This window comes from Fragaria vesca, linkage group LG6 (genome assembly GCF_000184155.1).
Source record: "Fragaria vesca subsp. vesca linkage group LG6, FraVesHawaii_1.0, whole genome shotgun sequence".
Classification (NCBI taxonomy): Eukaryota; Viridiplantae; Streptophyta; class Magnoliopsida; order Rosales; family Rosaceae; genus Fragaria; species Fragaria vesca.
In genome coordinates this window covers 4,367,732-4,381,757 of record NC_020496.1, presented here as the reverse complement: position 1 = coordinate 4,381,757, position 14,026 = coordinate 4,367,732, and the positions used below count along the sequence as shown (strand labels likewise).

Here is a 14,026-nt window from a genome sequence, read left to right as displayed (position 1 = left end):
CTACGTTAATCATTAAGCGTATCGTATCCGGCCGTAACCGACGACGGTCTATCAACTTCGAACTTGCATTTATTTGGTGCTAGTTTTACAAGAACCGGAAGATTCTCACTTCGGTGACAAGGGAACATGAGATATGTGTTTATTTTTAGAAGACTTAACTGCAATTTAAGGACATAACATGAGGTTTTGGATATTTGGTATGTTTGTTTATGATTATTGTTGACACTTGTTCATCTTTTATTAATGTTTGTCACTCATAAGTGACCATAGCTGGTCACCCAAGTTATTTCAGAACTTGACATTTCCTCATATTTCTTGGCGCATCACAAAATGCACATGAATTTGGAATTGAGATTATGAAAAACTTCAAGTTGCTATAGTTTGTTAATTTTTTTTTTTTTTTTTTTTTTTTTTTTTGCTAATGTACAAGCAACATGTCTCACCTAAATGCTACAGCTCTCAAAGTCACTTTGCTTCTTGTTCACAATAAGCCATTACCAAATAACGGGTACCCATTCCGATGGGAACTTTTTCGTCAGGACCCTCCCAGAAGGGAGCCTCATGGTAGAACCAAACTGGTTAGGAGGAAATTACAGAGAGGAGAGAAGAGAAAGGAGTTTAGAGATGCATAATTCATTGATATCCTGCCAATGGCTTGGAAGTACAAATATAAAGGGAAGATGTGGACTAATGCCACCTAGTTCAGCCAAAAGAGTCCTAGACTCTAGGAGACAAAAGGGGACCAGTTTGAAGTGGTCATGATAGCAACAGATCTGCCAGCATAGCTGAAAGGGATGGAGCTTCATTACATGTGATCCATCGATAACTAGGTGATTAGTATCAAGGTAATGGAGATGGTTCTAACACCTCACCTTCTCCTACCAGTTGCCAGTACCCTGACCTGAGAGATTCAAATTGTTCCTCTGTGCAGTTCTGTAATAATGCTTCCACTCGGAAATTTATCCCAAGAGACCCAAGGAATTGAGACTGAGTGATAGGGCCATGAACAGACACATCTCCTGTAGACATTAAGATTAAACCAACACATTCAATTTTTCAACCTCCAGTTCAACCAATCAATAGAAATATGATTCTAAGAGTAACACGATGAGACACCTGAAGCTTCCTCGGCTGAGTGCCTGATAGAAGCAAAACCAACGTAGGCACTGAAATCAGTAGATCCTGGATCATCTAGAATGTCAACAAATTTATGTTTCCGAATTGCCTGAAACAAGACATTGCAAAAGTTAGGAAGTAGCAGAAGAACTCATGACTCACAACTCAGAAGACTAGCAGAACTAGCAATGGTAAGGTAACAGACCTGCAGACTATCAGAGACTACTCCATTCTTGTTCCTGGTGACATAATCAGCATTAAACTTGGAGACATTCTTCCAGCAGATGCCCGTCTCCTCGATGGTGATCCATTGAAAATTGATCAGGTGCTTTAGCAATCACACTTTCGCAAAACTATTTGATTAAATGGAGCTGTTTAGTCTAATTCTTTGCATTTGGTCTTTGAAGTCATCACTTACAGGTGAGTCACTTCCTGTGACCAAAAGCCCTGGTGACAGTGTGTATTCTGGTTCTACATGCAAACAAGGAGAGATTGAAGCGGTGGTCATTGCCACTGGTGTTCATACCTTTTTCGGCAAGGCTGCGCACCTTGTCGATAGCACGAATCAACAGGGTCATTTTCAACAGGTATGCTTGCACTAGGATGATTTATTTTCTCTCAAGTCTAAAGTATAAACTTTAACTGAAGAGTTTGATATAGTGGGAATCGGATTCAGTTTCTCTTGTTTTCCATATGCTATGTAGGTCTTGACTGCAATTGGGAATTTCTGTATATGTTCCATCGCTGTGGGAATGATCATAGAGATCATAGTCATGTACCCAATACAACACCGGAGTTACCGCCCTGGTATTGACAACCTGCTTGTGCTACTTATCGGAGGAATTCCCATTGCCATGCCCACAGTTTTATCTGTGACAATGGCTATTGGTTCCCACTGGTTGGCTGAGCAGGTTAGTTGCAGTAACTTCTCAATTTACAACTTGCTTGTCAAGCCAAGGAAGGTTAGAATTAGAGCTAATATAAATGTTGCAGGGTGCTATCACTAAACGGATGACGGCAATTGAAGAAATGGCAGGCATGGATGTTCTTTGCAGTGACAAAACTGGGACTCTGACATTGAATAAGCTTACAGTTGACAAGACTCTTCTAGAGGTTTGCTGGTGTTGTAGTTGTTACTTGTTAGGTTCTTAGCCTTCTTATATAGCTGTATTGCAATACCTGTTCCAACTTCTTTCTTGAATTTATTTGTTTAGGTCTTTGTTAAAGGGGTGGACGTAGATACTGTTGTTCTAATGGCAGCTCGAGCATCCCGGATTGAAAATCAAGATGCAATAGATGCTGCTATTGTGGGAATGTTGGCCGATCCAAAGGACGTATGATGACACAATACCAACAATGTTACTGACAGCTTGGTTTCATGCTACTGGCACTCACATGGCACTTCGACTTCCCACCCTTCATGGTTCTGATCATTGCTATTCTCAATGATGGTTTGTATTCACCTTTTACATATGACTTCTTCGAGTTTCCAATGAATTTACACATGTACCTTTCCTAAATACTTCATGAATGCCAACATATGTATGGCATTTCTTCAGGTACTATAATGACAATTTCAAAGGATAGAGTGAAACCCTCTCCTATGCCAGACAGTTGGAAACTTGCGGAGATCTTTACCACCGGGTATCATCCTGGGTAGTTACTTAGCAGTTATGACGGTCATTTTCTTTTGGGCAGCATACGATACAGACTTCTTCCCTGTAAGTGTGATTTTCTTGTTCCTATGTGGATATTGCTAATTATGTTATATGGGTGTGTTCTAGACTTGGTTTCTCCTCTAACACTTACCTTTGTCATTTCCAGCGTCACTTTGGGGTTCCAAGCCTTCATAGAAAGGATAATGACAACTATAGGAAGCTTTCTGCTGCAGTGTACCTGCAAGTGAGTACCATCAGTCAGGCTCTCATATTCGTCACCCGGGCACGTAGTTGGTCTTTCCTCGAGCGACCTGGTCTTTTACTTGTAGCAGCTTTTGTTATTGCTCAGCTGGTGAGTGAAAGTTTTGGTTTTATTATATTGGTACTTGAATATTTTGATTATATTTTGAAAATATCAGATCATCAGTGCTAAATCTCCATCCTGAGCAGATTGCTACACTTATCGCTGTGTATGCCGATTGGAGTTTCGCTGCGATAGAGGGAATTGGGTGGGGTTGGGCTGGTGTTGTTTGGTTATATAACCTCGTCTTCTATCTTCCACTTGATATCGTCAAGTTCATCATCCGATACGCACTGAGTGGGAGAGCCTGGGATGATCTCGTATTTGAGCAGAGGGTATGTAGGATATAGGAGCATTGTCACTCTAGTTTACTACTCTCTCTGTTCAAGTTTTAATTTGCAATTCTTTGCTTTGCAGATTGCCTTCACAAGAAAGAAGAATTTCAGAAAGGAAGAAAGGGAGCTCAGATGGGCACACGCCCAGAGGACTCTCCATGGTCTGCAACTGCCGGACACCAAAAAAGTTTGGTGAACGCAATTCTTACACAGAACTTAATCAGATGGCTGAAGAGGCAAAAAGACGAGCATAAATTACCAGGTATTACATTTTCTATATTCTATTCATTGAAGCTTTCAAAACATAACGAGTGTGATGAATAGGCAAAAACATGGCATTTTTGCAGGCTGAGGGAGTTGAACACCCTGAAAGGGCATGTCGAATCAGTGGTGAGGATGAAGGGCCTAGACATCGACACAATTCAGCAATCATACACTGTTTACGATGCACTTCAGCAAACATACACTGTCTAAGATGCGATTAATTTAGCTTATGGTTTGCAGTAGGACATAGTGTTTATTTAAACATAGAATCATGTAACAAGTATGCAGTATGCTTATACAGTAAATTAGTAATGCCACTTGACAACAAAACTAGAATTTGATAACGTGATGAAGGATAAAGTGTACAGACAAAGAGATAGCAAGAGAATCATCATCTTATTCATTGATAGGAGCCCTTTATATAGGGAATTATACAATACCAATATGGTAAGGATATGAATACATAGATCTAGTCTAACTACATATCCTATTGGCATAAGGCCAAGGCACACATAGAGAATATCCTAGAACAATAATAAGTTTTTTTGAATCAACCCGAGAAATCTGAGCAATGATTGGTAACAATTAGTAAATCACAAACTTATAAGTACTGAAATGAAAACTTAGCTTATGCAGAGTGACGGAACTTCTCAACCTTCTTCTCAAGTTCATCTTTCTTGGCACCGACAACCCGATCCACCTCCTTCCCCTTCTTCAAAAGCACAAACGTCGGCATTGCCTGCACCTCAAACTGTTGAGACACTTCCTGTTTTCAACCAAATCGAAACAAAACAAGTAATCACTATCCAAACTTGATCGCATCATCAAAAAACTCAAAACTATAAATATCGAATCACGATGACGGATAGAGTGAAACTGAACGTACAGATAGCTCGTCGACGTCGATCTTGGCGAAGTAAACGTCGGTGAACTTCTCCGCCATGGCGTGGATGGCCGGCTCAATGAACTTGCAGGGCCCGCACCACGACGCCGAGAAATCGATCACCAGCTTCACATAGGCAGCAATTCAAACTCAGATCCCTAATTTCAGAAATCTTGAAGCTCAATTAGTAATTAGAGAAGAAGAACAACTACCAGTTGGGAGCTCTCCTTCATGGAATTCAAGTGGAGCTGCCACCTGGCTGCCGAGTGAAACGACGTCACTAGAGACCCCTCCGATGACCCCTCCGATGCCGCCGCCGCGTCCCCTCCTAAAAAGAATGACAATACCGATCCCATCCTTTCTTCTCTTTCTTCTTCTTCTTCTTCACTCTCTCTACACAGTCGATTCTAATTCACAGTTTGTGGATAACACTGTTTCTAGTTTGTGGACGCCATCCACTTTATTATTCTACGTTAAGGATTAAAAGTCATTATTGCCCCCCGGTATCCGACTTATTTACGGATCGTATCCGACTGTAAAACCAACGACGACTTCAATCTCATCAGCTAATCGAGTCCAGTCTTATGATGTCTATCAACTTTGAACTTGCATTTATTTGGAGCTAGTTTTACAAGAACTGGAACAACAACAAGAAGCAAATTCAGAGCTTGACATTTCCTCATATTTCTTAGCGCATCACAAAATGCACATGAATTTGGAATTGAAATTATGAAAATCTTCAACTTGAAGTTGCTATAGTTTGTGTTAAATTTTTTTTTTTTTGTCTAATGTACAAGCAACATATCTCACCTAAATGTTACAGCTCTCAAAGTCACTGAAATGGAACTGGAACACCTTGCTTCTTGTTCACAATAGCCATTACCAAATAACGGGTACCCATTCCGATGGGAACTTTTTCGTCAGGACCCTCCCAGAAGGGAGCCTCACCTTCTCCTACCAGTTGCCAGTACCCTGACCTGAGAGATTCAAATTGTTCCTCTGTGCAGTTCTGTAATAATGCTTCCACTCGGAAATTTATCCCAAGAGACCCAAGGAACTGTGACTGAGTGATAGGGCCATGAACAGACACATCTCCTGTAGACATTAAGATTAAACCAACAAATTCAATTTTTCAACCTCCAGTTCAACCAATCAATAGAAATATGATTCTAAGAGTAACACGACGAGACACCTGAAGCTTCCTCGGCTGAGTGCCTGATAGAAGCAAAATCAACGTATGCACTGAGATCAGCAGATCCTGGATCATCTAGAATGTCGACAAATTTATGTTTCCGAATTGCCTGAAACAAGACATTGCAAAAGTTAGCAAGTAGCAGAAGATCTCATGATTTACATCTGAGAAGACTAGCAGAACTAGCAATGTTAAGGTAACAGACCTGCAGACTATCAGAGACTACTCCATTCTGACCATAATCAATTACAAGAGCACCACCCCCATCAGAAGCAATTCTATCAGCGATACTTTGAGTTAACTCCATTGATGCAGGGCAAACCTCAACATGATCAAGCTTCTTTATTTCTTCCATCCCAGCCCATTTGCAACGTTTCGCCAGATAAAGTGTTGCTGGTGTAGGCTGTGAAGAAAGAACAAAGCGGAACCTAAACAATGTTTATAACAATTTTATAACCCATCTCTCTTAAAAACACTAATTGTATTGGACATAATGTTACATCCTTACTTTGAATCTTCTGAAACATCCACCATTTTCTCACACCAGCCACGAGAAGCCCTCTGCAAAGAAAGATTAGTAAGTGAGATAAGAATAAGAAGATATGCAGAGAATGATCATTTTGAAGACACAGGTTAGAAAAGACCATACGAACCTGAAATTGATGAACTGGTAAAGCATCATAAAACTCATGGGCGATGATGATAGATGGTACTGGCACGACAGTGAAGAAAGTTATAGTAAACAACTGTAGTTGTCCGGGAAGAAAAGAAACCGTCATATTCAATCTTCTAATACCATACACCATCCTAATAATATAGCAACAAATTTTTAAAATAAGTTATTTAGCTTCAGAATGGCCACATGATAAGAGCGTAATGGTTACCTTAAACTTATAGATGATCACTATGTTACAAACTAAACATTAATATGTATGATATAAATCATGTCGAGTTAATTGAGTTACTATTAGCATGCTATAGTATTTGAACAGACAGTGAGGTGAAAATCATGTGTTAAATAGTAAAGAGACATAAGTATCTGCTACATATCTGATATCTGATGCATGTCCTATTTACTTCTCATGACATAGTCTTAAGGAAATCAAAACTCAACCCTCACTTGAAGAGCTAACTAGAGTATATGCAAAGAAGTACGCAATCAGTCAACTGCTAAGACGAACACCATTGAAATAAGCTCATTTCTAGGAGTACCAATTATAATAAAACCACTCACATCCTGAAGGAACCTTGTCCAATGTGGCATGCCATGACACAGGAGCATTAGCCAAAGTGCTGACAGCCCTTTTATCGGCCGTGTCAGCCTCACTCTCTTCATCTACACATTTGAGGGCCTGTTGCTGGAGCTTCTGTAACGCAGGGCTGCACTCCACCATGTGTACATGCAACGAATCAGTGAAGCTCTTAAACTTCGACACACCCTACACAGCACAAGAAAGCAAAGAAAAAAAAAAAAATGAAATCATTGCATCTCCATTTCTATAGCATCAAACAAGAAACTCAAACGAGGAGAGACTAGGGGAGAGCCATTTCCATACCCGAAGAAGGTCGGCCATGAGTGTCCCCCTCCCCGGACCTAGCTCTACTAAGTTGATTTTTCCTGGCTGCCCCATTTGCTCCCATAGAGACATTGCCCAAACACCAACCATCTACAAATCAAATCAAGAATCATTTACGTATCGAAAATCAACACAATCATAAAAAACCACTGAGCAAGAAAAGCCACCTCCCCAAACATTTGGCTGACTTCTGGAGAGGTAATGAAATCACCTCCGGCCCCAAACACATCCCGGTTCATGTAGAACCCAGCTTTCGGGTTCGTCAGAACCTCCTCCATATACTCAGCCACCGAGATTGGGCCGCCACGAAACTAACACACAAATCAAACTTACTTTCAAATACCAAGAACCACCGCTAAACCTATCAGAATTAAAAACAAGAACAAAAAAGAAAAAGAATCGAACCTTGATGATGCCTTTGAGGTGCTTGACGAGGTCAGAGTCGGAACAAGGCTCATGGGAATGCTCTGCCATAACAGAAAAACTGAATCAAACCCGATAATGAAAAGCAGTTCGAAATGTTTAAAAGGGGAAGGTGGGAATTACCGGCGGGATTGCAGAGGTCGGAGCGGTCGATGGAGATGGTGGTGGAGGGGGGTTGTTGGGGTGAAGAAGAAGAAGAAGAAAATGGGCAACGAAGCAGAGGAGGAGAGTGTGGTGGGGTGAAGTGGGCAGCGGCAAGGCGACGAGAAGTGGAAGCTTGGAGAAGTAGACGTCTCAACATTTTGTGATGCTTTGCAGGACGAGAGTGGAAGCGAGAGTGGAAGTGAAACCAACGATTTGAAGTAGGTACATGGAATGGGATTTAGTAGTTTTGTATGTAATGAGTGGAAACAAAGGAGGGTTTTCATCTTCGGGGATGTAGCTCAGATGGTAGAGCGCTCGCTTAGCATGCGAGAGGTACGGGGATCGATACCCCGCATCTCCATTTCTGTTATTTCTTTTTTATTTTTTGGAGAAAAAAAGGAAATCAAAGTCACATGATCAAACCGATCATTTTGATCATGTAAAAACATTGCATGGCTAGGTTGATTGATTCGAATTCTATCCTTGATTCAAATCGACGGCTAGGATCACTTCGTCCTTTTTTGTCCCTTAATTCATGTCCCGCAGGTGAGCGGGCCTGGTATTCTTATATCAGGTGTCTTCTTTATGATCTTACATACATATTAATTTTAAAATTGCTCGATTGGACATAATAAAATTAGATTTATTTTCGATATTCAACCAATAGGTTAATCAATGAAAATGCCCACTTATAATAAAATGTTATTTAAGTGATTTATATGTCATACGTACTCATGCCTAAACATACAAAACATACTTGTGCTTTGACCGAACCAAGAAACTTAGGGTACGTTTGGTACCCGGTACTACCTAAGCCAGTCTTAAATAAGGAGTGAAACAAAGCTAATTCCATGTTTGGTCTCTCTCGGTACTAAAATTAATGGGCTTAACTAGGACCGGTTTTTTTATTTCTCCTCCTTAACCGGTGTTATCGTGGGTACTCCGAAAATCCTACCTTAGATAAGACCTCACTAATCTCACTAACCTCTCTACGCCTCCTCCACAACTCCTCCACAATCATCTCCCAGATACGCATCTGCTCCGCGCCCTCCGCTCCCAGACCCGCGCCCTCTCCCGTCCTCAACCTCCTCCACCCCCTCCCTCGGCTCCCAGACCCGTGCCCTCTCCTGTCCTCAACCTCCTCCACCCTCGCCCTCGGCTCCCAGACCCGCGCCCTCTCCCGTCCTCAACCTCCTCTTTGACCCTCGCCCTTGGCTCCCAGACCCGCAACCCCTCCCGTCCACGCCCTCGGCTCCCAGACCCGCATCCGCTCCCGTCCTCAACCTCCTCTCTAATCCGCACCCTCGTCTCCCAGACCCGGTCCGTCCTCAACCTCCTCTGACCAGCGTCGTCGACACCTCCAAGGCCAAGCTCGCCGCCATCTTCTTCCCGGATTCGTCAACAGGTATGTCCATCTATTTCTTCATTTCTCTCTTTGATAATTAATTGATCAGTTTAATGTTGATTCAGTTTAATTGTGGTGAATTGTTATCTGTTTGATGCTTGTTTATCAAAACAAACATTGGAATACTAACTGTTTGGTTCTTAATATGTTGATTCTGACTAAATGTTACTGATATCAATGTTAACTAAGGCATGCAAGTCTATTCATACACTTATTTGTTTGTGGTGAATTGTTGGTTGATTCAATTTTTTTACTTTTAGATATGGATGGAAGAAATATGTTATTGATCTTGCTGTTGGAACTGTGACATTTAGAGAATGTCTGTTTGTATAATCCTTGTCAAAATTTCAATGACCAAGATTGTTAGATGTTAGATTGTTATTGTTAGATGACCAAGATTGTTTAGATTGTTAGACTAAGATTGTTATGTTTAGAGTAGTCTAGTCCAATGCATCACCAAACATGAGACATCTCTAATTTAGAATTTTTTTTCCTAATCTCATGCAACACCAAACGTGGCCCAGTATTAGTACAATTTAAGACAGTCCACACTAGTGCAGGACAGTCTTAAAAATTAAGGAGGTCTAACCCAATACCGGGTACCAAACGTGCACTTACCGTGTTGAAACTAAACCACTATTACTTCGGATGATGCCATCTATTGTCTCTTTTTATTTGGTAAAAATAAGGAAACACCGGTGAAACTACCCAAGCCTAGCTAAAGTCATAAGGTTGAGAATAAACTACCTTGAAAAGACCAACGACTGTGCTGGGAAGTTGCTTCCTTGTGATCTCGATATTTCTGAGTTTCCACCAGTCACCTTCCACGAATTGTCCTTCACATTATAATCCCATATAAATGGTACAAACCCCGAACCTTTTAATTGCACACAACACAATCAAACACTACGATCATTTCTCTTTCAGTTTTTCAACTCCTCTATCTTCTACCTAGCTAGTTCTACACCAACTCAAACAAAATGACCAAGACAAAACCAACCCTCCCAACCAGCACCAACAACTGCCACCCTTCTCCTACACATGTTGCTGCTCAATTCACTCTTAGCTTGCCGTCCGTTGTGTTCTTTAACCTCACAATAACAACCCTCACAACCATGTACCGCGCCTACCAGCACAGAGACATCACCTTGCTCGCTTTCCTCGCATTCGTCTACGCATCCTATTTCATCCTCCATAACTGTGTAGAGGTCTACAGCCGACTTCCCAAGGGCGAAAAGTCGACCAAGAAAGAGCTGCTGAGGTTCACTTTGTGGTTTTTGCCAACAGTAGTGTTTTTTGGATTTGCTCTTGAGTTTGGGACGTTCATGCCCGTGACTGTGGTTGTGCTAATGTATTGTCTCGCCATTGCTAGCAGCTCGTTGCTGTTCTATGCTCACTATATTCAGGATGCTCAAAAGGGATATAATGCTTGCGCTGATGATCAGAAGAAGAGTAGCAGCAACAAGCATGATCATGTACCAAGTGCCCAAAACATTGTGTAAAAGTGTGTTAAAAATGGAGATGCGGGGTATCGATCCCCGTACCTCTCGCATGCTAAGAGAGCGCTCTATCATCTGAGCTACATCCCCATATTCGTTGTCCAAACCAAACAAGTAAAAATCTACTACAAATTCTGTTCCAGATTAAAATTTTGTTGATTTGACACATTAATATTGTTACAAATTAAGAATTTGCGGTACTGTACGTCTTAAGACTTCTAGCTAATAAACCTGTTGAGCTTTATGGTTAATTAGGACAGGTATGGCCGGTCGTATGGGCACAGTTGAGGTTGTGCTGCTTATGTCTAAGATCATTACTAGGGTTTAAACTGATGTAGCTCAATCAAATTAAATCGCGGATTAATAATTCCCCAATTGACATCCATCGCCTAGAAACATATCCTAGTCATCAATCAAATGTTTCTAGGCGGTGGATGTCAATTGGGAAATTATTAATCCGTGAGTTAATTTGATTGAGCTATATCAGTTTACTGTACACTGAATTTGTTGTTTTTGCATATCCGACTTTCAAACATTACCTCCATGGCTCCATTCTAACGTTTTTAACCATTTGTTTGGTGATAACAGTTTTCTCTCTAGAGAAATACAAATTTGTAGACCAGGAGTAGTGAGTACAATAAGAAAATGACGGCTAAAACTGCTACGTATATGACCTAAGGAACACATGTTATAATCTCTCAAAGTTCAGTCCATGAGGTATGGGATCGGGTCCTTATCTAATAACAATTAGACTTTTGACTAGGAGAGGAACATATTACTTTAGAGCAAGTTACTAGAGCAATTAGACCCAAAATATATCGATCTTCCTCTCTCAAAACCAATTAAGCCTGCTTTACAAGGTAGGTATATATTGATCGAACTTGCATATATAATAGAATTAAACTAAAGAAACACTAATGAAGATTAGCCTGATCGATTCGATAAACTAACAAGTTACGTCAAATGACATAGAGATCGATCGAGAAACTTCAGTGAACCATTGCATATATACACCAGTTGTCTCTTACACTTTGATCGATCACTTGTGCATGTATGTTGATACATTGAGAATTATGAACATTATTGTCATTTAGTTTTCGAATTTAAGTTAGCTTCTTAGGTTTATTTGATGCATCAAATGGATGTCAGGAACTACTAGGTCAAGATGTAGAACGATGAGGCGCTACTAGTAATGATCTTAGACATAAGCAGCACAACCTCAACTGTGCCCATACGACCGGCCATACCTGTCCGAATTAACCATAAAGCTCAATAATAGACTTTGATTATGAGTGTAAAGGGAAGCACACTCATGCTGTGTTCATTCATAGTCTTTTATAGACGCTATACATCAACTGATCGTAGAGATAGACTTTACATGAGATTAGAGTCTATCTCTTGACAACAGAAAGAAGAGGGAATTACAAAATTCAAATACAAGATCATTAAGCCTATCTATAGTTATCGTACAGTTAACTGACTAAGAGGATTATCATGAAGAGACCAAGATAAGGTAGAACTGTAGAACACAGCAGCAACTATTGAGAAGAAGCAGGAGAGGATAAGTTATGTCTGTTACTCAACAAGTTTATTAGCTACTCAACAAGTTTATTAGCTAGAAGTCTTTAAGACATACAGTGTCGCAAATTTTTAATTAAATTAAATTCAGTTTACCCTCCAAATCTTTTGTGGCAAAATCAGTTCAGTCCAATTTTTGAATTCCCCTCGAAATATGACATCACCAAAGCTGTTGGAACTGACAAAGGGACCCATAATTTCAGACATTTTATTGAAAATGAGGGGATAAAGTTGAATTATGGGTCCCTTTGTCAGTTCCAACAGTTTTGGTGACGTCATATTTTGAGGGAAATTCAAAAATTGGACCTAACTGATGTGTTTACAAAAGTTGAAGGGGCGAACTTATTTAAAAAAAAGTTACAGGACTGAACTGATTTTGCCACTAAAGATTTAAGGGGTAAACTGAAATTTTTTCTTCTTAATTTGTAACATTATTAATGTGTCAAATCAACAAATTTTAATCTGGAACAGAATTTGTAGTAGATAAATACTTGTTTGGTTTGGACAACGAATATGGGGGATGTAGCTTAGATGGTAGAGCACTCGCTTACCATGCGAGAGGTACGGGTATCGATACCCACATCTCCATTTTTTACACTTTTACACAATGTTTTGGGCACTTGGTACATGATCATGCTTGTTGCTGCTACTCTTCTTCTGATCATCAGCGCAAGTATTATATCCCTTTTGATCATCCTGAATATAGTGAGCATAGAACAGCAACGAGCTGCTAGCAATGGCGAGACAGTACATTAGCACAACCACAGTCACGGGCATGAACGTCCCAAACTCAAGAGCAAATCCAAAAAACACTACTGTTGGCAAAAACCACAAAGTGAACCTCAGCAGCTCTTTCTTGGTCGACTTTTCGCCCTTGGGAAGTCGGCTGTAGACCTCTACACAGTTATGGAGGGTGAAATAGGATGCGTAGACGAATACGAGGAAAGCGAGCAAGGTGATGTCTCGGTGCTGGTAGGCGCGGTACATGGTTGTGAGGGTTGTTATTGTGAGGTTAAGGAACACAACGGACGGCAAGCTAAGAGTGAATTGAGCAGCAACATGTGTAGGAGGAGGGTGGCAGCTGTTGGTGCTAGTTGGGAGGGTTGGTTTTGTCTTGGTCATTTTGTTTGAGTTGGTGTAGAAATAGCTAGGTAGAAGATAGAGGAGTTGAAACTTAACTGAAAGATCGAGAAATGAAGTGTTTGCTGAAAGATCGAGAAATGAAGTGTTTGATTGTGTTGTGTGGAATTAAAGGATTCGGGGTTTGTAACATTTATATGGGATTGATTACATGTGAAGGACAATTCCTGGAAGGTGAGTAGTGGAAACTCAGAAATATCGAGATCACAGGAAGCAACTTCCCACTTTTCAAAAAGAAAATGAAAAAAGGAAGCAACTTCCCAGCACAGTCGTTGGTCTTCTCAACCGTACGTATGACTTTAGTTGTTTACTTTTAGGTATGCTTGGGTTAGTTTCACCGGTGTTTCCTTATTTTTACCAAATAAAAAGAGACAATTGATGGGTATTTTCAACTAAGCCATGCGTTTTACTATTTTCAAATAAATAGGCACAGGGTTAGGGTTAGACCTTCCATATACATAATCCATGAATTGAAATTAAGTTTGAATTGACCCAAAAAAAAAAAAAATTA

At 40.5% G+C, this 14,026-nt stretch overlaps 3 protein-coding genes, 1 non-coding gene and 1 pseudogene across 5 annotated transcripts; 3 read left to right on the top strand and 2 right to left on the bottom strand.

Annotated features, from left to right (window-relative positions):
• The first annotated feature begins 434 nt into the window (after positions 1–434).
• On the top strand, positions 435–3,884 carry LOC101304497 (annotated as a pseudogene). The gene is made up of 12 exons (XR_185093.1): positions 435–578; positions 1,286–1,441; positions 1,524–1,703; positions 1,821–2,027; positions 2,110–2,229; positions 2,331–2,450; positions 2,486–2,567; positions 2,676–2,837; positions 2,941–3,126; positions 3,225–3,410; positions 3,493–3,672; positions 3,758–3,884. The product of XR_185093.1 is annotated as a plasma membrane ATPase 1-like (transcript).
• A 168-nt stretch (positions 3,885–4,052) lies between these two features.
• Positions 4,053–4,989, bottom strand: LOC101300638 (thioredoxin H2-like). Its single transcript, XM_004302314.1, has 3 exons — positions 4,770–4,989; positions 4,561–4,683; positions 4,053–4,440 (listed from the first exon to the last, which is right to left on the bottom strand). Exons 1-3 carry the CDS (start codon positions 4,911–4,913, stop codon positions 4,303–4,305), a joined length of 405 nt encoding a protein of 134 aa, XP_004302362.1. The 5' UTR covers positions 4,914–4,989; the 3' UTR covers positions 4,053–4,302.
• Positions 4,990–5,287: 298 nt separating this feature from the next.
• LOC101299780 (NADH dehydrogenase [ubiquinone] complex I, assembly factor 7-like) lies at positions 5,288–8,050 on the bottom strand. The gene is made up of 10 exons (XM_004302311.1): positions 7,873–8,050; positions 7,732–7,793; positions 7,494–7,637; positions 7,306–7,416; positions 6,984–7,188; positions 6,403–6,461; positions 6,258–6,310; positions 5,955–6,177; positions 5,750–5,858; positions 5,288–5,652 (listed from the first exon to the last, which is right to left on the bottom strand). Exons 1-10 carry the CDS (start codon positions 8,048–8,050, stop codon positions 5,390–5,392), a joined length of 1,407 nt encoding a protein of 468 aa, XP_004302359.1. The 3' UTR covers positions 5,288–5,389.
• Positions 8,051–8,181: 131 nt separating this feature from the next.
• Positions 8,182–8,254, top strand: TRNAA-AGC. Its single transcript has one exon. It is a non-coding gene; the product is annotated as a tRNA-Ala (tRNA).
• A 1,930-nt stretch (positions 8,255–10,184) lies between these two features.
• LOC101304208 lies at positions 10,185–10,800 on the top strand. Its single transcript, XM_004304897.1, has 2 exons — positions 10,185–10,559; positions 10,674–10,800. The coding sequence occupies exons 1-2, from the start codon at positions 10,279–10,281 to the stop codon at positions 10,798–10,800; spliced, it is 408 nt and encodes a 135-aa protein (XP_004304945.1). The 5' UTR covers positions 10,185–10,278.
• Positions 10,801–14,026: the final 3,226 nt, after the last annotated feature.